The sequence below is a fragment of the Zeus faber genome (assembly GCF_960531495.2).
Source record: "Zeus faber genome assembly, chromosome: 9".
NCBI lineage: Eukaryota > Metazoa > Chordata > Actinopteri > Zeiformes > Zeidae > Zeus > Zeus faber.
Window position 1 is genome coordinate 2,146,764 of NC_137197.1, and position 22,301 is coordinate 2,169,064.

General features: G+C 47.9%; 1 protein-coding gene across 7 annotated transcripts in view; it reads left to right on the forward strand.

The window, feature by feature from the left end:
• Positions 1 to 475: 475 nt before the first annotated feature.
• dgkd (diacylglycerol kinase delta) overlaps positions 476 to 22,301 on the forward strand; it is a gene marked incomplete at its 5' end in the record, with an annotated part of 36,032 nt that continues 14,206 nt past the window's right edge. For 4 of the 7 annotated variants that reach the window (XM_080006987.1, XM_080006986.1, XM_080006988.1 and 1 more), the window contains 20 exons: positions 476 to 610; positions 10,831 to 10,941; positions 11,053 to 11,133; positions 13,264 to 13,368; positions 13,708 to 13,840; positions 14,397 to 14,503; positions 14,697 to 14,822; positions 15,634 to 15,736; positions 16,959 to 17,121; positions 17,323 to 17,431; positions 17,547 to 17,686; positions 17,768 to 17,849; positions 17,977 to 18,071; positions 18,781 to 18,880; positions 19,059 to 19,317; positions 19,600 to 19,746; positions 19,838 to 19,966; positions 20,067 to 20,139; positions 21,226 to 21,336; positions 21,972 to 22,068. In XM_080006987.1, the coding sequence (XP_079863113.1) occupies positions 476 to 610; positions 10,831 to 10,941; positions 11,053 to 11,133; positions 13,264 to 13,368; positions 13,708 to 13,840; positions 14,397 to 14,503; positions 14,697 to 14,822; positions 15,634 to 15,736; positions 16,959 to 17,121; positions 17,323 to 17,431; positions 17,547 to 17,686; positions 17,768 to 17,849; positions 17,977 to 18,071; positions 18,781 to 18,880; positions 19,059 to 19,317; positions 19,600 to 19,746; positions 19,838 to 19,966; positions 20,067 to 20,139; positions 21,226 to 21,336; positions 21,972 to 22,068 (2,406 nt within the window). Of the gene's footprint in view, positions 611 to 820; positions 932 to 10,830; positions 10,942 to 11,052; positions 11,134 to 11,768; positions 11,837 to 13,263; positions 13,369 to 13,707; positions 13,841 to 14,396; positions 14,504 to 14,696; positions 14,823 to 15,633; positions 15,737 to 16,958; positions 17,122 to 17,322; positions 17,432 to 17,546; positions 17,687 to 17,767; positions 17,850 to 17,952; positions 18,072 to 18,780; positions 18,881 to 19,058; positions 19,318 to 19,599; positions 19,747 to 19,837; positions 19,967 to 20,066; positions 20,140 to 21,225; positions 21,337 to 21,971; positions 22,069 to 22,301 lie in introns of those variants that run through there. The other 3 variants (XM_080006990.1, XM_080006991.1, XM_080006992.1) reach the window with 3 other exon arrangements.

The window sequence follows — 22,301 nt, forward strand, 5'->3', positions numbered from 1 at the left end:
GAGCAAGACACTTAACCCCTCATTGCTCCTGATGGCTGCGTCCGTCGGTGATTGAATAATTGTAAGTCGCTTTGGATAAAAGCGTCTGTTCAATGAAATGTAATGTAATGTAATGTTCTCCCCGTGCTCACATGGGGTTTCCTCCACCTCACGTCAGTAAGGACCCCCCCTCAAAAACATGCACCCATCATCGCCCGCCCATCCTACTTTCCATGTCTCCATGTGTTACTGACTTCACCGAGCCCACCCTGACCCAGCTGGTGGAACGTCAGGAGCCGTCCCTAAAGAGAGAGGGGTCTGTTACGAGTTCCCCGAAATATTGGATAACTGCATCTGATAGATAGACAGATAGATGAATAGACAGGTCCCCACCAGGGGTCTCTCCCCCGCCACCCCCTCGGTGTGCTGCCCCCGCTTGTCCGCTGGGGGGCGCTCGCCCCCCGGGTCCGAAGCCCCCCGGGGTCTGGCGGCAGTTATGGCGGAGGCTGGGGGAGAGGAGTCCGCGGCCCGGTGTCTGGAGGAGTCGTCGGACAGCGAGCCGGAGCAGGAGCACGGCTCCCCGCAGAAGCTCATCCGGAAGGTGTCCACATCAGGGCAGATCCGCAGCAAGGTCCGTGTCAGACCCCGTGTCCAATAACGGCTCCCCAGCTGCTCATCCTCTAAACCCCGGTGTCTCCGCTCTCCTGGAGCTAAACCCCGGTCTAAAAGTAGAAGTAAAACCCGTCCGTGCCGTCTTAACCTCTGGAGGGTTTGTTCTTGAGTCGTCAGGGGAAAGTAAAGGAAAGTGAACAGGAGAGAAGCAGCCGGAGCCGGAGCGGCTCTCTCCGAGCTCCGCTAGCAGGCTAAGCTAACGACAGGGAGGCCGCCGGGGAATCCCCGGGCTTTCCCATCGCAGCCACCCCGACTTGAAGCGCAGCACCCTGGGCTGGAGGTGAACCTCGTACCGCTAACGGACATTTCCGCGTAATGCTGACATAACGGTCTGTGCCGCTGTGGTGGTTTTAACTCGTCTTCGTTCGTCGAGTCGGTGCTTCCCTCTGAGCTGTGCTTCCGTGAACTTTGCTGCATGTTTGCACTTTTTTTGCCTACAAAACGCCATGAATGCATTTAGATGATTATTATTATTTAACTGTGTCCGTGTGGTCACAGAGTTATGAGCATAAATATTAAAGTATTAAAAGTCCAAGTAGTTTTCATATCCAGTTTGCTGATATAAGAGTTTATAATAGTTGATAAAGTTGTCGTAGAGCTGGTGGCACTGACGCTGTCAGTACCGTGACTGATGAGTTCTGTTGACGAGCAGAAACCTCCGAAAGGAACCTTGTGTTCACCCTCCTTCGCGTCCCTAACCCTCCTTCGCGTCCCTAACCCTCCTTCGCGTCCCTAACCCTCCTTCGCGTCCCTAACCCTCCTTCACGTCCTTAACCCTCCTTCACGTCCCTAACCCTCCTTCACGTCCTTAACCCTCCTTCACGTCCTTAACCCTCCTTCACGTCCCTAACCCTCCTTCGCGTCCCTAACCCTCCTTCCCTCCTTCGCGTCCCTAACCCTCCTTCGCGTCCCTAACCCTCCTTCGCGTCCCTAACCCTCCTTCGCGTCCCTAACCCTCCTTCACGTCCTTAACCCTCCTTCACGTCCCTAACCCTCCTTCACGTCCCTAACCCTCCTTCACGTCCTTAACCCTCCTTCACGTCCCTAACCCTCCTTCACGTCCCTAACCCTCCTTCACGTCCCTAACCCTCCTTCACGTCCCTAACCCTCCTTCACGTCCTTAACCCTCCTTCACGTCCCTAACCCTGCTTCACGTCCCTAACCCTGCTTCACGTCCCTAACCCTCCTTCACGTCCCTAACCCTCCTTCACGTCCCTAACCCTCCTTCACGTCCTTAACCCTCCTTCACGTCCCTAACCCTCCTTCACGTCCCTAACCCTCCTTCACGTCCCTAACCCTCCTTCACGTCCTTAACCCTCCTTCACGTCCCTAACCCTGCTTCACGTCCCTAACCCTCCTTCACGTCCTTAACCCTCCTTCACGTCCCTAACCCTCCTTCACGTCCCTAACCCTCCTTCACGTCCCTAACCCTCCTTCACCTCCTTCTCTCCAAGGGTTTCTTTTCCCACGTGACCGCGTCCGTGGGAACGAGCTGATAAGGTCGAGAGGGAAGGATCCTGCGGCGTGCGTCGGCTGCTTCCTCCCTCATTCCTCCTCCCTCCCTCCTTCCCTCCCCCTCCCTCCTCCCACTCTCCTTCCTCCTCCCTCCCTCCTTTCTCCTCCTTCCTCCCTCCCTCCCTCCTCCTTCCTCCCTCCCTCCTTCCACCTCCCCCCTCCCCTCTCCTTTCCTCCTCCTTCCTCCTCCCTTCGTCCTCCTCCCTCCCTCCCTACTTCCATCTTTCTCCCTTCCTCCCTCCTTCCTCCCTCCCTCGTTCCTCCTCCCTTCCTCCCTCCCTCCCTCCTTCCTCCTCCCTCCCTCCCTCCTTCCTCCTCCCTCCTCCCTTCTTCCTCCCTCCCCCCCCCTCCTACCTCCCCCCTTTCCTTCCACCTCCCCCCTCCCCTCTCCTTTCCTCCTCCTTCCTCCTCCCTCCATCCTCCTCCCTCCCTCCCTACTTCCATCTTTCTCCCTTCCTCCCTCCCTCCTCCCTCCCTCGTTCCTCCTCCCTTCCTCCCTCCCTCCCTCGTTCCTCCTCCCTTCCTCCCTCCATCCTCCTTCCTCCTCCCTCCCTCCTTCCTCCTCCTTCCTCCCTCCCTCCTTCCTCCTTCCTCCTCCCTCCCTCCTTGCTCCGTCCTCCCTCCTCCCTCCCCTTCTCTTTTTGGGAAGGTTCCTATTTATATTGGCCAGGGGTGATCTGTGCTGGGGGACGTGGGGGCTCCAGGCACGGGAGACGTTGGGATGATGATCATGTTGATACTGACATCTGTCCTTTGACTTTCAAAAAGTGCTTTTATAGAATATTTACGCTAAATTAATATCTGAGAACCAATCGTAAGTAATGTGGATATTATGTCCATTGATTAAAACATCTACAACAGATGAACTTCAGGAAACAGCATTACTTTACAGATTTTAATGTCATGTATTACTTTACCATAACGCTCCTTATAGATATTTGACTTTATCACCATGCTACGATAAGCAAAATACCAGACCATGTCAAGGGTCTTTTATCACAATATCCACATTATATTGACATAAGACCATATTCTCAAACTTAAGATGCATGTTTCCAGAATTTGAGATCCCCCCCAACCTGTCATCACACCTCCATGACGACGTATAAGATCGATCTGCATCAGAAACAGGTCGGATAAATGAATAATAACACCTTATTTAAAACCCATGGCTTTAATTCATTAGTTCTGATTATTTTTTTCTCAAATGTAAATATTGAATCATAAATATTTAGTGGTGATTTAAAACTTAATTACAAAATTGGAAATTAAAAATCTTTTGTTTATCGCCCCGTCCACTGCAGTACCTCCGCATCCCACACTGAAGCTATTGGCCCGTCCTGCTTTATTTATACTGTATATTCTAAAGCTCATGATACAAAATCCAGCTGAGGTACATCCCATGGAACGAAAGGAAAAGAACAGAACAACATCTGGGTCTGGAGATGAAACACATCTTTTAAAGTGTAGTGTTGAAGTCGTGACCCACACGTCGATATCAGACAACTTATCAGTTGATAGATCCTCAGCCTTAAAGTGACTCGGTACCTCAAGATGGACTCGATGGCAACGTTGTAGGAAATGGTAGAAGCTGAGACAGAGAGAGACAAGGGGAGCGTGGAGGAGAGAGGATTTCCCTTTTAGGACTTCCTGTTTCACAGGAAGTTTGTGTTCTGTTCTATTTTAGAACTGAGTGCTGGGAAGGTAACCGCTCGCAGCCCACGGTGGAGGCTGACTGTGCCAGGAAGCCTGTCGCTCTGCTCCATTCACAAGTAGAGCTGCTGCCAGTGCCAGTGATCGGTTAGTTATTCCATTAATCCAGTGGTGGCTTTTTTAAATTCATCAAACCAACCTAAATCGGACGTTTTGAAGTAAGCATTAAAAAGTAGAAGTAAACAGCCTAATGATAAATAACTTAGAATCAAAGTAAAATGTAATATCCTCATTACAATAAAATGTATGTGCTGTTGCAATGGAATCCTGTCTCTCCACTAGGGCTGGGCGCTGGTACTCAATACCGTTAAGGTATCGACCAAAATAACCCAATACCAAGTAGTACGCAGTACTTTCGATTTTAAGGTCACGATACGATTTAATTCCATTCAAACATTTTTTTTCAGCACTGACGGCTACGCCGTATTTTGACTATCGAGGCTTGATTTCCAAAGAAAAACACTTGTTTGTCAATAAGTAACTTTTATTTGAATGTAAAAAAATATAAATAATAACAAAAATATGAGAATATTTAAACAACACACCTAAACAGTGAAGAGCTTTAGCAAAACAAGACTTTAGAATAATAAACAATGAGTTAGTTATGACACTACTTAGATAGTGCTTCTGCCAGAGGGGAACGCTGGTAGTAAAAGGCAAATTACTGCCTGCAGCTCCGATCGGAGCGATCTATTGTCCAATTCATTTACTCTGTTTCCTGCTGCTGCTCTGCTGTGGAGCAGATCGCTGTTCGCTCCTGAAAAAATCCCACCCACGTTCTCACGGCATACACCCCGCGGCCCGGCACGTTCTGCAAGCCGGTGGTTGGGAACCTCTGCACTAGAGGACAGTGATGGTCCGGTTTATTTCCCACTTTCATCGCTCCGTCAGTGGAATTACTGAACATTCTGGTCAGAGGTGCACTCTCCCTTGTGCACACGGTGAAACGCCGGAGGAGAGGGAGCTGCACCGGTGCGACGTGTGTGAATATTTCTCTCAAATGCAGCAAACTGGTTGAACTGATATTGAACTTTGTTGCTCAAACTCCTACAGATCTAGAAAAAAAAAAAGACTATTTGTATGCTTTTGCTTGCAGCCAATCACCGCAAGCGTTATTCGCTTTTATACCACATGTGATTGGCCCACTACCGCAGCAGCTACAAGCCAGTCGAGCACTGCGAGCCTTTTTCCATTTAAAGCAGCAACATGTAACTTTTGGCATTTGGGATTTGGCACCCCTACGGTTTCTAAGTGCAATTACAATTGACGTAAAACTCGGTCCGCTGTCCGGTGAAAATAATTTATTTTACCGGCCAAATTTGAACTTTATCGTTCACGTTTCAATAAAAGTCTATGTTACAAATGTAAATATGATGTAGACCTCGGTTACAGCGCCCCTTGCATCGCCGCTTCAGCGAGCACTAGGTCCACAGTTCCCCTGGAAACGTAAGGAGAGACGGAGCGGCCCCGTCCTCCCTCCTCCCTCCCCGCGGCGCAAGGGAAGTAGGGCCGGTGCGGTCGCTGAGGTGCGGTGGGATCCCAGCCCCGCGGGGGCCGTGTGCAGCTCTTGCCCGTCTCATCCTCACCATCGGGGAGGTGGAGCGGCTACGTTTTGTACCAGCATTACTGCCGGACATTTTGACTCGCTCATTTATAATTTATTGTTTTCTTTTGATTTTTTACCAGGCAAAAAAACCCAAAACAATTACCAGAGACAAACATCAGGGGAGTGACATAGTGCCGTAGAGCATAACACACTTTTCCCGCGATTTCGAACCTGAACACTGAAGTCACATTGTGCAAGAACAGGCGTTCAGGTGTCCGTATGAACAGTGAAAGAGGTTTTCCTTGCTGTAATCGTTGCTCCTGTGCTGCCTGTCTGTTTAAAATGACACTGCTCAAATCGTTGTGTACAGTTATTTAATAAATATTTCATTAATTTTAACACTTTCAAAATGTATTTGGGTAAAAATAATTTGTATGGGAGGAGTGGTGGCATTTTATGCAACTGAACACTTCCATTCACATGATGGGTGTAGCAGGAAAAAAAGGTATGAATGAAGTTCTCTATTGGTATCAGTATCACTTTAAGGTACTAGTACTGGTACTGGTACTGGTACTTGTATGGTCATGTTTTGAAACAATACCCAGCCCTTCTCTCCAGGCACATGAATAGTTATGAGACGATGGGAATAAAACCCATGGAAAGAGTGATGATAAGCTGAGCACACACTGGCGCCGCCTGCAGCTCCAGCAGCAGCTCGTAGAGGAACAGTTTCTCTCGAAGTTCAGTCTCCAAACAGAAGAAAATAAAGCTTCAGGTTGTACAAGTCGCCCATGCTCATGAAATGTATTTCAGGCAAGTAACACCGACAGCTGCTTTGTGTGTCACTTTCCATTATTGCTGTAACCGATGACTCGGCCCCAGAGCATTGACTTTATTCATCGTTCAGGCTTTTTTTTTGTGAATTGTACATGTGAGACCTGCTGGTTGATTTGAGTCTGTTTTAACACTGCTCTTCTTTTGTTTATTTCTTCTTGCTTCACTTCAAACAAAGCAGAACAGAAATGAGCAGCGTTCACAGTCCAGCATAGGGCTGGGCAATATGGCCAAAATCTTCCATCCCGAAATAGGTAATTTCATATCTCGGTAAGGGTATGTATTGCAATAGAATACATTTTCTGTATATTCAATTAATAAATAGTTTCTGTTAAAAAAATACAACCGCAGGGTAAAGGCTCTTTGTGGCGTGGCGCAGCACGGGAAGGGGCTGGTTGGGGCTCTGAAATTAAAAGGAGAGGCAAAATAAGCGACCTATGTATTAATATCCCACTTATTTGTAAAATTGAGGATGTAACCCAATTCACTGAAACCTTGAACTTAGACGCGATCGGCAAGGCAGCTTGGGTTGGGCTCGGTCGTCACCCTCACCTGATGTTGTCACAGCGCGGTTGCAGACGGGCAACAGTAGTAATCCATCCAATGAGTAAGTTCTGTAAGCGCCACGTTCCTCCATGTTGGTTTACACTCGCTGCCACGTGCAGATAACGTACAGCACTATGACATGAAATATTGCTGTAAAGCAGTTCTGACACTGATTTGTGACATAAAGAGAGAACTGGTATAAAAAAAAAAATAATAATAATAATAAAAAAAAAAAAAAATATATATATATATATATATATATATATTTATATATATATATATATATATATATATACAATAGTCATTTCTCCATCGTCTTATGATGTACAGTATATTGTCATCACACAGCCCGAGTCCAGCATGTTGTGTTTCAGCTAAAAACCTCAACCCAGCAGATAACATTCAGTCTGCCAGTGGTAATAAAGTAGGAAAACCAGCCGCTGTAGATGTTCAGTCAAAAAAATCAAAAATGGACAATAAAAAAATGCCAAATACTTGAGCATGTGACTCAACACGCCACGCTATTTTTGTTGCTCCCCTGCATTGGAAACCTAGGATTTTAAACCTCCACACTGAGTTTTACCTGTACTGTCGAAGTGGTTCTTTGATTGTTGGTTGGCCATGTCAACACAGAATCCAACCCGTTGACACCGTTTTTCTCCCCAAATGAAGCCTCATTTAAACACGTGAGACTTCAACAGAAGATTAGACTTGAACTGAGCCCAACATACTGAAGGTCATTTGAAAAAGGAAAAGCTCACAATGCCACGCCCGTCTTTACGCCCCTGGGTACCGAGACACGATCAGCGTTGTGGCCCTGGTGGCGGGGTGCGGCGCACAGGGTATTTTAAGGAGGCGTGGTAGTTCAGGGTGTGAGAACGTCCTGCGATGTGTTTTGTTTGTGTTTTGGGGGACACAGAGGAGCAGTTTCTCCTCCGTTGCTACGCCCGGCTTGTGTCGCCTTTGGCTGTGCAGCCCGCAGCTGTTATCTCCATTGTTTAAAGGTCAGGCGTAAACAGGGTCAAAGTTTAAACAATTTGAACTTTGGGCGCAGCAGTGCTGTTTACCGGCCCACGGACAGCGCAGCCGGACACCACCGCTCCCCGTCGGAGAACAACAGCTCAGCCAGAGCCAAGCCAGACACCAGGACACGCTGAGCTCCACCCACTGATGGTGCATTCTGTTCTGACCTTGGCGTTTTGTACACACTGACGTCAATTGGTCGACTTCCTGCTATCCTCCTCCTCCTCCTCTTCTCCTCTTATCCTCTTCTCCTCCTCCTCCTCCTGTGTTGTAATGATGTGGTTATACTCCAGAAGTTGAAATGGAGTATCTGCCAGTCCTTTGACCTCTCAATCACCTTTAGTATTTATGTATTTCAGGCTGTTTTGCCGATGTAATTACAGGCCTAGGGCTGCAGATATGAACCTACAGGAACATGCTGTTTCCAGAAGAGATTACATCCTGATAAGGGATGTGTGCGTTGCAGAGTTTCCGTTAGAAAAGATTTGTGGCGGTCGACGTGTCCTGGGAGGTTCCAACGTCCCGGACAAAAGGAAGAGATTCCGGTCAAATATTATTAGTGTTTATTGAGCTTAAAAACAATTGATCAGCAGGTTTTATAGAGAAGGACATCATCAAGGCATGTAGATATGTTCATTTTTTTTATTGGATAATAAAAATAAAATAAGAACCATCAGTTTAGGCCGTTTTAAAAATGAATAAATATTGCAACTATTACGACTAGAAATCAAATAATTTCCATTCGTGAACAATTGGTAGCAAGTGCAGCAAGGTGAATTAAGATTTCGCTAAAGTTAAATTTTGACCAAATCAAAAACAAAATAAATAGGCAAGTAGGTCTAAATAAATAATGAAGTTTGTGTTCGCCAGAACACCAAACACATCATCTTCTTGCTTCTCCTCAGAGTTCTCTGAGTTTACTGTGTTTACAAGCACCAACCTGTCCATGAGGGAGGGGGCGGGGCTTAGTTCTATATCAACCGACCTAATTGGTCAGAGGTGAAAGGTCAGCTTTTAAATTGTCTGATTAAACTCATTGGCTGTTTGTTGCAATTTGCCGAGCGCGGGAACGAACAGATCGGCTGACTTTTTTTAATCGAAATGATCCACCGGCACTTATTCAAATTGTGCTTGGAGGGAATTATTTTCACTGGACATTATGGCCGGAGAGATTTAAATATGTCGACTTCAACAGATTTTCCCGGCAATTACTGGATAACGGCAACGCTGATGTGTTATACATTATTTAAAGCCTTGATAATGTGTGGCAGCGTACCGACACCCTGCCGTGCAGTAGGTGCTGCATCCTATCAATGGCTTGGCCTTGGTAATAAACACTGCTGCTGTCCAACCGGCCATGCGGGCTGGGTCATGGAGCCCCACAGCCTTCCTCTATTTTTGCGCGAGAGGTCTATTTAGTTTTCTACTGGGCACGTTTACGCAGCCTTTTCAACACAAACATAAATCTACATAGAAATGTTTTTGTAAGAGTGCAATCAATGTGCGCAGTGGCAATATAAACCCAAGGGATGGCCGTGTCCCTGTTTATTAAGAACTTCTCTTCAGACACTCGCTTCTGCTCGCACCAGCAAGTGTCAGGTCGTTCGCTAAACGCTCCCATTCTTTTGAACGACTCTTTTGTAGAATGAACGGAACAGAGTTTCACTGGGTGATGAGACGTTCATTTTTTTGGGTTTGAGTTTTACAGTTTTGTGTTGTGATTTTTTCAGTTGCCGTCTCCTGCCGCCGGGGAACAATGTTTCCCCCTCTATGTAAGAGATATCCTAAGCTCCTCCCTCTCCAGGGGTGCCCATATCATTTGATGTCTTATCCAAAGCGACTTAAAGTGCTTAATTTAATGTCATGGTTTCATTGAGACCTTAATCTCATTGAGGTTCAGTTCTTGGTCCTCTGAGACCAGAGCACCGATATGTAAGGAGGAGGAGAGGAGAAGGCTGAAGATCCTTCGAAGATGGAGGGTCTTAATTTATTTTCGTGAACCGTGTTCAGATGCCCAGCTTGGGGATTTTTGGACCATTAGCCTGTGTGTCTTACACAGGATACCTTTTACCAGGTGGTCCTAGTCCATCCCGCTCAGTCCTGGTAGGTCCTGGTCGGTCCTGTTCGGACCTGGTAGTTTCCTGGCCGGTCTAGTCTGTCCTGGTCAGTTGTGGTAGGTCAAAGTCTCTCCCAGGTGGTCCTGGTAGGTCCTTGTTGGTACTTGTGTTCCCAGTTGGGCTCAGTTGGGCCAGTGTGACCATTACCCCGGAGCCTGTGGTGGATTATCCTGCTGAATGCTGCTATTGTGGCCTGATCACAAGGTCATTATGCTGCCGCTTCCAGGAAAAGGTCGAAAGAACAGCAGCCATTGTTGTAGAGTCATGTGTGTTCATGTGCTGCTTCTCCAGAGAGAGGATCTACTGCCTTGTTGACGAGGATATATCCTTTCCGCTCCTCTCCCAATCTTCCCTTTCTTCCTCTCTCCCCTTCTCCTCCTTCGCCTGTTTTCTGGGAGCTGTTGTATGTCCATAATGAACTGGATGCCAAGTTCTGTAATCAGGTCAGGTATGTAATCAGTGAGACAGGTATGTGATCAGGTATACAGGTAAACAGTTAAACCCTGATTCTCCTGATGAAGGCCTCATCCTGCTGTGTAATTATACACTGTAGAGCTTCCTGAACTTCCTTGTAGTTCTTCTCCAGAAACCGATGACTTGTGAATACTTATTTACTCCTCTTCCTCCTCTGGGACCCCAGGCCACAATGAGCTCTGTCCGTCCATCAGGTTCATCTTGGTCCACTCCTCTGTCTCACCTCTAAGTGTTTTTTGGTTCTTTGGGGTTTTATTTTGCCTGGTGGCGTCCGTCCCTGGTCCTGCTCCAGTGTCGGCTTACGGCCCAGTAGACCACCGAGAGTCCACTGGAGCCAAAAACCAAAACCTGCGACTTGTGAAGACCAGATGAAACTTAGGTAACGTTGTGTTTTTGTGTCTTATTGTGCAGACCATTCTGAAGGAGGGTCAGCTGATGAAACAGACCAACTCATTCCAGCGCTGGAAGAGACGCTACTTCAAACTGCGAGGAAGAACGCTGTACTACGCTCAGACTGCGAAGGTAGCGCCCGCCAACTACCAGCCCTGTGGAGCACTCTGCCAGCTCACCACCGCACGCAACGCAATGCCAGCTAGCGTGCTGCGTGGCTCACGTGTGTGTGTGTCTCCTCAGTCCATAATCTTCGACGAGGTGGATCTGACGGACGGCAGCGTTGCAGAGTCCAGCACCAAGAATGTCAACAACAGCTTCACGGTGAGTTCTGAATCTACAGGAGGTCCTCAGTGCCTTGCTCTGAGGAGCTGCCGTCTCCATGTTGGAGAATCAGACAGTGGTTGTGCTGCGCAGCTCCCGGTTCTCCAAGTGTCCCAGTGTCACCAGTAGCAGACTGGGCAGCTCCCAGTATGAAATGAACACACTGATACATCTTGAGTATGATAACAATTTAATGCCTGAAACATGAGAGGTCATTTTATTTAAAAACTTGTTTTGGTCTGAAACATTGTCCAGTACCATGGTGTTCGATTCAGGCTGGAACGTTTTAAGTCATAAAAACTAATGAGAGTTTTCTGCCTTTGCTAAAAATAAACCCCAAAAAAAAAGCCTCTCAGACTGTTTGACTTTGATCTGTATTTATAGTCTGGTTCAGCGTGTGTGTGTGTGTGTGTGTGTGTGTGTGTGTGTGTGTGTGTGTGTGTGTGTGTGTGTGTGTGTGTGTGTGTGTGTGTGTGTGTGAGATCTGTCTTATGATGCTGAAGTTCACACACACACACCCTCCCCCCACTGTGGGATCGTCATGACGACAGACACGAAATAACTTTGAGTCATAAGAGGAAGTGGGCGGAGCTTCACAGACAAACCCAACACAGAGCGCCACAGTTCAGTCGGCTGGATGACTCTCGTACTGACTGTCTGATTATTTTGGAGGATCTGTTCTGGTGCTCTGACTGGATAAACGGTAAGACATGGAAGGAGGGGATGTCGGAGGATCTCGCAGGCCTCTGTTCTGTGTTGTTGAGGATGTTGGTTCTGTGTTTGCTGGTTTTTACTTTTTTCTCCCCACAACCTTCTGGTGTCTCGTCGATCTTGCTTCTCGGTTTGGTCTCGGTGTGTGACAGCGCCACCTCCAGGTCTCCTCTGTTGGTTGTGACAGCAGTAACGCTGGTTCTGTACCATCCCAGCCCGACGTCCAGACGCGGTGTGAGAACAGCCTGATCAGCCGCATCCCGTGAAGCTGTCGCCGTTATCGATCTGTGGCTCTCGCGTACAGACGTGTGAGTCCGTCACCCTGCGGATGGTATTTGTAGCGCAGCCTCATGCAGGGGACGTCGCCGTGATGACACGCCTGGCGCCTGCAGGCGGACACACTCCGGGCTGTGGTCAGATGAACCAGTTTGAGGATGTTCAGCTGCAAAGTCTTCAGACCTGGAAAAAGGGCAAATATTTACAACTGGGAAACCAGTCTGACTGTTTGACTGTTCAGCTGTTTAACTGCACACACTCACACTTCCCTGACAAATGTAATTATTGGTTCTTTCTAATGAGTGTTAAATGAACTTACCGGGTAGAAGAGAGAATAAGGTGATTGGACCAAATCTGCCATGTGGTGTACATCTACACGTTAGTTTGTCTGAAGTGCAGAGGGACTGAAGTTCTTCCTGGACCAGAGTGATTCAGTTCAGTGGTTCTCAACATGAGGTCTGGGGACCCCCAGAGGTCCTTCAAGAGGTTCCAGGTTCAGAACCGCCAGGGTTCCTTAGCTCCTCCAGAAGGAACACACACTGGACCGTCAATAGTCAGTCTGCTCCTACTTGTCTTGGAGAGTGGAGACCTCCAGGGTTCCACTGTCTCCCGCCTGCGTCCAAAACGCTGAACTACCTGCTACATTCTACATGTTGATACTACGCTGCACAGTACTTTCGTATGTGAGTGAAAAGATCGACGTCTTCCCAGATATACGTAGAACATCGTCATGTAGCCGCTCTTCACTTCCTTTCAGCACGTTGTCACGACGACACTGCTTAAGGGCGTCTTGCTCTCACAATGCATTGTGGGATGCGCTCGTGTGCAGTGTTTGCGTACGAGGATGTTTCACAGGATGTAGTGTGTCATCCTGGTACTTTTGATTGGGATGTACTAAAAGCTACTTTGGTACGTTAAGTGCCGGTTGTAGCCCGGTTGATTGGATGCTGAGTCCCAGCTGCAGGGGACGGGACGGGGCGCTGCCTGGCTCTCTGGTGCCCTCCCCTGGGCGACGTGTGTTGCACAGAGGGAATGACACTAAATACTTCCTGTTCATGGTTTTGTTCAAAACGTTATGTAGTTTTGTGTCTGTCTATGTACTGTTGTATCACTGAGTCTTTCTCTCTCTCTCTCTGTCTGTAGATAATCACTCCATGCAGGCGTTTGATTCTTTGTGCTGAGAACAGGAAGGAAATGGAGGACTGGATGGCAGCACTACGGAGCGTCCAGAACAGAGAGCATCTAGAGGTCTGTCTGTCTGTCTGTCTGTCTGTCTGTCAGAGTTGCCATGTTTGCGGTTTTCCCGTGCTGAAACGGGTGGTGTTTTTCTTTTGTCTGCGGCTTGGGGGATGGCTGGGTTTGTCATGGAGACCTTGCAACCCTGCTGCCTACCTGCCTGATGCCTGCCTGCCTGCGTGCTTGCCTGCCTGCGTGCTTGCCTGCCTGCTTGCCTGATGCCTTCCTGCCTGCGTGCTTGCCTGCTTGCGTGCTTGCCTGCCTGCCTGCCTGCCTGATGCCTGCCTGCCTGCCTGCCTGTCTGATGCCTGTCTGTCTGTTATTTACATGATTGTCTCTCTGTCTTCCCAGTCTACCCAGTATAGCATGGATCATTTCAGTGGAATGCACAACTGGTACGCCTGCTCTCACGCCAGACCCACGTACTGCAACGTCTGCAAGGAGGCACTGTCCGGGGTGACGTCACACGGGCTGTCCTGCGAGGGTAACACACACAGACACACACAAAATGACGATATATGCACGACGATATACGACGATCACGACAGTCAGGAGAAGCGTGAACCTTTTATTTTATATACTCATGCAGTGCCTGTTCAAAACATGCCTGTTCATAACGGGCTGCACCGCGGGTGGAAATGACCCAGCCGCAGAGCCCTGAAACCCCGCCCTGCTGCTGCACACGGCTGGCTGTTAGTGAAGCCCCACCAGCCGAGCGAGCGGCTCCCTGTTTGCTTGCTTATGAAAGTTTATTAATATTACACGGGTTACAAACATTACTAATTCACACATCCCTGGGTCCCCAGCAATACAACCGCCAAATGTGAAGTAGGTGGGACGAACGGTTGTTGAGATAATCGAAGGACAGACAGACAGACAGACAGACAGACAAAGATTCCTTTCTTTATCATTAGATTAACACAAGGTGTGTGTGTGTGTGTGTGTGTGTGTGTGTGTGTGTGTGTGTGTGTGTGTGTGTGTGTGTGTGTGTGTGTGTGTGTGTGTGTGTGTGTGTGTGTGTGTGTGTGTGTGTGTTTCAGTGTGTAAGTTTAAGGTCCATAAGCGCTGTGCTGTTCGCGCCACCAACAACTGTAAGTGGACGACGCTGGCCTCGGTGGGGAAGGACATCATCGAGGACGAGGACGGGGTAAGAGGACGGGGGTGACATCATGGAGCGGGTGGTGGTGCCTTCACACTGAACCCCCTGGTGACCGGCGTAGCGCATGTCTCAGGATTTCTCGTTACACGTTCAGTGTAAAGGGGCCTTGGCTGTTTCCATGGAGACAGGAAAGAGGGGGCCAAATGCAGATGTAAGGTAAGGTCTCTGCCCCCATCCCCAGGTGTCGATGCCCCACCAGTGGCTGGAGGGAAACCTGCCCGTCAGCGCTAAGTGCACCGTGTGCGACAAGACCTGCGGCAGCGTGCTGAGGCTGCAGGACTGGAGGTGTCTGTGGTGCAAGGCTATGGTGAGACAGAGAGACACAGACAGACGGTCTGAACATTATTGTTGTGGAATAAACATTATTGTTGTGGGAATACTAAGAAGAAGAAAACACATTTGAATCAATGAACTGAACAAGTTAGCTTCAAGTTCTTGCTGTTCCTGACTCTTTTAAACTATTTGAGCTGTAAACAGTGAACGATCACCTCCACTGACCCCCTCTGGTGGCACTCTCACCTTGAATATCTCGTTGACCATCTGTTACCACGGCAACAACACTAGAGGAATTAAAGGTTAAAAGCACACATTTGCCTTCAAGGATAGGATTACACTCTAAAGTAGGGGGTAAGAAAAAAAATTGATTGAGTTACGTATTGGGATTCTGCTCACAAACAATTCACAAGTTGATTATGATTTGTAACTTCCGGATTCTGGGTGACATCGTCCTAGTGCGACGCTGACATCATCGTCATGGATTGATAAAAATCAATACAATAAACTAAATTAAACACAACTCACAAGTATTTGCTTTGAAATGAAAGTTAGTTCAAATGTTATGTTGTCAAAGGCAAAAAACAACTTTTCATCAATTAACATTTCAAAGCAATAGGCCTGGTGATTTAAAGAGCAGTCTCAAGAAAATTCAATACATATTACTTAATATATCAATACATATTGCATACTGCAGAATCGCAATACATATCGAATCAGCAGGTCTCTGGCAATTTACACCACTACTCTAAAAGTTAAAATTAAACCATTGGATATAACTTGTGCTCCACAATTTCTTTGGGTGTCTTGGTTTTACCAGCCGGTGTGTCCCTCCTGTGTTGTAGGTGCATACAGCGTGCAAGGAGCAGCTCTCCTCCAAGTGTCCTCTGGGACAGTGCAAGGTGTCCGTCATCCCCCCCACTGCGCTCAACAGCATCGACTCAGACGGTGAGAAGCTCCTGCAGAGCTGATGCTGGACTCCTCTTCCTAACCCTAGGACCTGACGCTAACCCCAGATCTTCTGACGCTGGAGACCTCTTCCTAACACTAGGACCGAACCCTAACCCTAATGGGAGAAGAAGAACCACAGGAAAGAAGATTCTATCTCCTACCTAAAATCCACAAACCCAGAAACAACTGTTCTTCACTGGATCAAATTCCATTTGGAAGACCCGTAGTGTCAGACTGCGGCAGTGAGAGCTACAGAGTTCTTGAACCCACACTCTGTGGAACATGCCAGTTACATCAAAGACACGTATGATTTCATCTCCAGAATTAAGAGAACAAGACTCCATAGACGTAGTGAATCTCTACACCAACATCGAACTGGGACCCGGCCTACAAGCAATCAGGAGAATCTTCAACAAGTTTCCAGACCCACTACGGCCAGACAGTGCCATACTGGAACTACTGGAAATCAACCTGACTAAAAACGACTTAGAATTCAACCAAGAATACTTCTAAAGGGAGTAAACAAAACAAACAAACGGAGTCGTCATGGGAAAGGAATTTGCTCCGAGCTACGCAAACTTCTACCTGGTGGATTGGGAAGAAACGGCTTAAAACACCGCACCCTAAAGCCCAACAGCTTCCCCAGATACCTAGACGACATCTGGGGAACCTGGTCACGTGGGATGGACGACTTCACCTCTTCCATCACCTCAATGCACAACACGTCTCCATCAAAGTCAGCTACGTAACAGACACCACCAAGATGGACTCCCTGGACACCACCTCCTACCAAGGCAGGGACTTTGAAGAAACAGGCGTTTTGGACTCCAGGTCTACTTCAAAGCTACGGATACACACGCCCTATGAGTATGAATACAACCAGCTTCCACCCGAAACACACCTTCAAGGGACTCATTAAATCCCGACTCCTACACTTCCAGAGAATATGCTCACAACCCGAGGATTTTGAGGAAACTCAAACAACACTTCACTCCATCCTGGATCCCTAATCCCTGTGGGAAGGGTCCTGTACAGCCCTTTTCATGTTGCAACCATTTGCAGCTTTTCACTGAACTCAGCCATCTCCGACCTGAAGTCAGAGCTTGTCTGGAATTTTGCTTAGTGCGGCTCTTATTTCCTCTCATCCATGTTGCATTGTGGGTAGTTGGATGCTGCGGTGCATTGTGGTTTGGGAGGTGACGCGTGCCATGTGTTCCAGGGTTCTGGAAGGCGTCCTGCCCGCCCTCCTGCAGCAGCCCCCTGCTGGTGTTCGTCAACTCCAAGAGCGGAGACAACCAGGGCGTCAAGTTCCTGCGGCGCTTCAAGCAGCTGCTGAACCCGGCGCAGGTGTTTGACCTGATGAACGGCGGGCCGCACCTGGGGTGGGTCCACCCGCCGCCATCTTGGTTGTGTGTGTGCGCCGTGGAGCTGCAAGAAAATATCACAGTATATTACATCACAAAAAGTATTAAAATTCTCTCTCTCGATCTCGCTCGCTGTCTCTCTCTCTCTCTCTTTCTCGCTCTCTCTCTCCCTGTCTGTCTCTCTCTCTGTCTCTCTCTCTCTCTCTCTCTCTCTCTCAGGTTGAGATTGTTCCAGAAGTTCGATACATTTCGTATTCTCGTGTGTGGAGGTGACGGCAGCGTGGGCTGGGTGCTGTCTGAGATTGACACTCTGACGCTGCACAAGCAGGTAACACACACTTATTGTGATCTTGTTTATTTGATCAGTGTGGAGGTTATTGATCAGGGTAGAGGTTATTGATTAGTGTGTAGGTTATTGATCGCTGTGGATCTCCGTGCCGCAGTGCCAGCTGGGAGTCCTTCCTCTCGGCACCGGGAACGACCTGGCTCGGGTGCTGGGCTGGGGCTCAGCCTGCGACGACGACGCCCAGCTGCCGCAGATCCTGGAGAAACTGGAGCGGGCCAGCACCAAGATGCTAGACAGGTAAGGGACTGTGAGACAGGTTAGAGGCTGTGAGACATGATGTGAGACCGGTAACGTGATGTCTTTCTCTCTCTGCTGCAGATGGAGTATTATGGTTTATGAGACCAAGTTTCCTCGACAACACTCCACCTCCACCGTCACAGAGGATTACAGCGACACCGAGGTGACAGGAAATGAAAGCCACCGACATCACTTCCTGTCATATTTATACATCTTCATATGTTTCCATCCAAATTCTGACATCTGTCTGTCTGTCTCTTTGACAGCTGCCTGTCTCTATGCTGATCCAGGTCCAGAAGATTCTGACTTATGAAGACTCTGTAGCGGTTCACCTCTCCAAGATCCTGAGCTCAGACCAGCACTCGGTCGTCATCTCCTCTGCCAAGTACGTCTGTCTGTCTGTCTGTCTGTCTGTCTGTCTGTCTGCCTGTCCAGGGCTCCAGACTAACTTTTTCCACTGGTAGCACCCGTGCTCCCTACTAAAAGATTAAGGAGAACCAGCACAAAATTTAGGAGCACCACTGAAATGGACATGCAACGCAACACATTGATATTTCTTTCATCTTAACTGTTTTACTGATAAATGCTTTGGTAATAAATAGACTATTTACAGAAATAACAGTGTGCTGTTTTATTTTAAAAGAAAAAGTCACAAAGTGAAGTAGTGCTTTAACAGAAAAAAAACATTAAGATAAATTGTACTTTTTTTAACATAGACACCAAATAATAAATGAACAAATGTGAACATAAGGTCTGTGGTCGGTAGATTACTGTCATTAACAACCATGATGAGAGTCTCAGTCCCCCTAACACACACACACACACACACACACACACACACACTAATTCTCACCCTCCTCTAGTGTTCCCCTTGATAAACGATGGTGACTTGAAAAAAACGTTGGCATATTTGCAAGTTGCGCTGGTTCCTAGTTATAGAGTTTAGTGGCACTGTCTCCAAAATTGGTTGCAAAATGCGACTAAATGGTAGCGACCTGGGACCCTGCTGTCTGTCCGTCTGTCTGCTTCCCGACTGTCTGCCTGTCTGTGTGCGGCATCTGACCATGCAGCCATGCGGTTCTGTTGTTCCTCAGGGTTCTGTGCGAGACGGTGAAAGATTTTGTCGCTCGTGTTGGGAAAGCGTACGAGAAAAACACAGAGAGCTCTGAGGAGTCTGAGCTCATGGCCAAGAAGGTAGTGATGCCCCAACACTCCCACACACCCATTCACCCCTTGACCCTTTCACCCCTTCACCCCAACGCATCCCAGAACAGGTTGAAATATTGAGCTTTACGGTCACGTGCAGGTGACAGTGTGTTGTGTGCAGACTGCAGTTTGTTTGGTTCTGATGTTGGTTCCGTTGGTTCCGCAGTGCGGAGTTCTGAACGAGAAGCTGGATTCTCTGTTGAAGACGCTGAGTGAGGAGGCTCAGGCCTCCAGTGTGCTCCCACCTGCGCCTCCTCCTCCCACCATCGCTGAGGAGGTGGAGGAGGTGGAGGAGCTCCCGCAGCCCCCCCAGCACAGCGCTCCCTGCCCATCACGCTGCAGCTTCAAACCCAGAGAGCAGCTGATGCTCAGAGCCAACAGCCTGAAGAAAGCCATCAGACAGATCATAGAACACACCGAGAGAGGTGAGACAGGTCCTGAAACACATCGAGAGAGGTGAGACAGGTCATGGAACACACAGAGAGAGCTGAGACGGGTCATAGGACACACTGAGAGGTGAGACAGGTCATGGAACACTGAGAGGTGAGACAGGTCATGGAACACACCAAGAGAGGTGAGACAGGTCATGGAACACACAGAGTGGTGAGACAGGTCCTGGAACAAGAGAGAGGTGAGACATGTCATTGGTTTCTAAAGTTGTGCTGTGTGTGTGTGCGTGTGTGTGTGTGTGTGTGTGTGTGTCCCAGCGGTGGACGAACAGAACGCTCAGACCCAGGAAGGGTTTGTTCTGAGCGGTGCTACTGAGGAGAAGGAGGAGGATGACGACCGAGTGTCTCTGCAGTCCAGCTACAGCGGGCCGCTTGGCCCCGCCCCCAGCTGCCCGCCACGCCCAGGTTCCAGCACTTAAACAAGCTGTCTGTCTGCCTGCCTCGCTACTTATTTACTTATTTATCTGCCTGTCTGTCTCGCTGTCTCTACTTCCAGTCAGTAAGACACCCTGTGAGAAGCTCCTTAGTAAAGGCAGCCCCTCTCTGGGCAGCTCAGCGTCACTTCCTGTCCAGACAGGAAGCAGAGAGAACATCCCCACGCTCAACACCAAGATCCTCTACTCCAGTGAGTGTTTATCAACATGTGTGTTTTGACAACATGGATGTTTATCCTTAAGTATAGTAAATATCTGTGTGTGTATGTGCATGTGCGTGTGCGTGTGTAGATCTCTCCACCAGTTCTGTCATCAGTCGACTACTGGTCAACGCCGACCCCTTCAACTGTGACCCTGAAAACATGTGAGTGTGTCTGTCTCTCTGCCTGTCTGTCTTCACCAAGAGGCTGCATAATTAAACTGTACAGTGTCATTTACTGTGTGTATTTAAAGAAATGCACCAATCCACCGTTTTTCAGATCCGATTCCAATACATATGTATATACAGTATATGTATATACATGTATATACATATACTGTATATATGTAGATATATATGTGCTGATACAGATACTGATTCCAATACCAGAGCTCTTTGTTGTTGTTGTTATTGTTGTTGTTGTTATGTGTAAGGTTACATGAGTCTGTAGTAAACCACACAGCACTTATTATTAAATGTGTAAAACATGTACAATCATCTACTAAACTTATTCTAAAGCAATTTATTTGGAATGTATGCTAAATAGGTCTCACATACAAACACGTTTTCAAAGTGAATATTTGGGGGGAAAAAGACTCAAAGCTACAAAGATCAAGAACTAGACCTCTGGATTGTACGTCAGCTTCAGCGGCGTTGGAGCGGTTGTGGAGGAGGGAAAGAAACATTTCAAAACTTGTTTTCTACTTGGAGTAGATCATAAACCTTTGAGTATAAAAACGAGTCAATGAAATGAGTTGTGAAATGTAAGCGTTAAGTACTTATTGTCCGGAAGACCTGCAGCTGTGTTTGTTTACGTCTCGTTCCAATATGGCGACGAAGTTGACGGGAGGTCATTTTGGTTTTAAAATGGAGGCGGCGGCCGGTGAAGGGGCGTGTCCGTGTGGTGTCCAACCCTCCTGCGGTGGGTGGTGCCACTGTGGCGCTGCAGGAATAGAGCTACGAGCCCCAGACGCTCTGCGGCGTCACATGCTGCACACGTTGCAGTCATGACACGGCTGAACGGCTGCTCCCATCCCAGCTCCAACAGCCACTTCCTGTCGCTGCCTCGGACGTCGCAGCTTCTTTACTTGCACAGTTGAATCTGGTTCATGGTCGGTATGGAACGGAATTTGGATCGGCACGTGGACGGGCGGCGTCGGCCCGTTGTCCGATGCGTGAATGACTTGACTTGATATTGGCTCTGGTCGGTCCCATCTGGATGTACTGACATGGTATATTTAATGTTTTCAGGGACTGCTACACTGAGAAATGTGTGATGAACAATTATTTTGGCATCGGCCTCGACGCTAAAATCTCCTTGGACTTCAACAACAAGAGAGATGAACACCCCGAGAAGTGCAGGTAACCAGGGGAACCAGAAACACCAGTAGAACCATAAGAACCAGTAGAACCAGTAACACTAGTAGAACCACTAACACCAGTTGATCCAGTAGAACCAGTAACACCAGTTGATCCAGTAGAACCAGTAACATTAGTAGAACCAGTAACACCAGTTGATCCAGTAGAACCAGTAACATTAGTAGAACCAGTAACACCAGTTGATCCAGTAGAACCAGTAACATTAGTAGAACCAGTAACACCAGTTGATCCAGTAGAACCAGTAACATTAGTAGAACCAGTAACACCAGTTGATCCAGTAGAACCAGTAACATTAGTAGAACCAGTAACACCAGTTGATCCAGTAGAACCAGTAACATTAGTAGAACCAGTAACACCAGTTGATCCAGTAGAACCAGTAACATTAGTAGAACCAGTAACACCAGTTGATCCAGTAGAACAAGTAACATTAGTAGAACCAGTAACACCAGTTGATCCAGTAGAACCAGTAACACCACCACAGACAATTAACAAAATCAGAAAAAACATCTAAATAAACAGTAGTGTGTGTGTGTGTGTGTGTGTGTGTGTGTGTGTGTGTGTGTGTGTGTGTGTGTGTGTGTGTGTGTGTGTGTGTGTGTGTGTGTGTGTGTGTGTAGGAGTCGCACAAAGAACATGATGTGGTACGGGGTTCTGGGAACTAAAGAACTTCTACACAGAACCTACAAGAACCTGGAGCAACGCGTTCTCCTGGAGGTACTGATACACATCCAGTACACCGGGTACTGGATAGTACACCCAGTACTGGGTAGTACACTGGCAGGAAGTAATACTGCTGCAAAGGAAGTGATGTGCTTTACCTTGTACAGATGTCACTCAGAGCGTTACCATAGTGACACAGGTGTGCTGCAGTCCAAAGGGAATAATAATAATATACAATGTTATGTTATAATACTACAACATGATATGACAGGTGTGTGTGTGTGTGT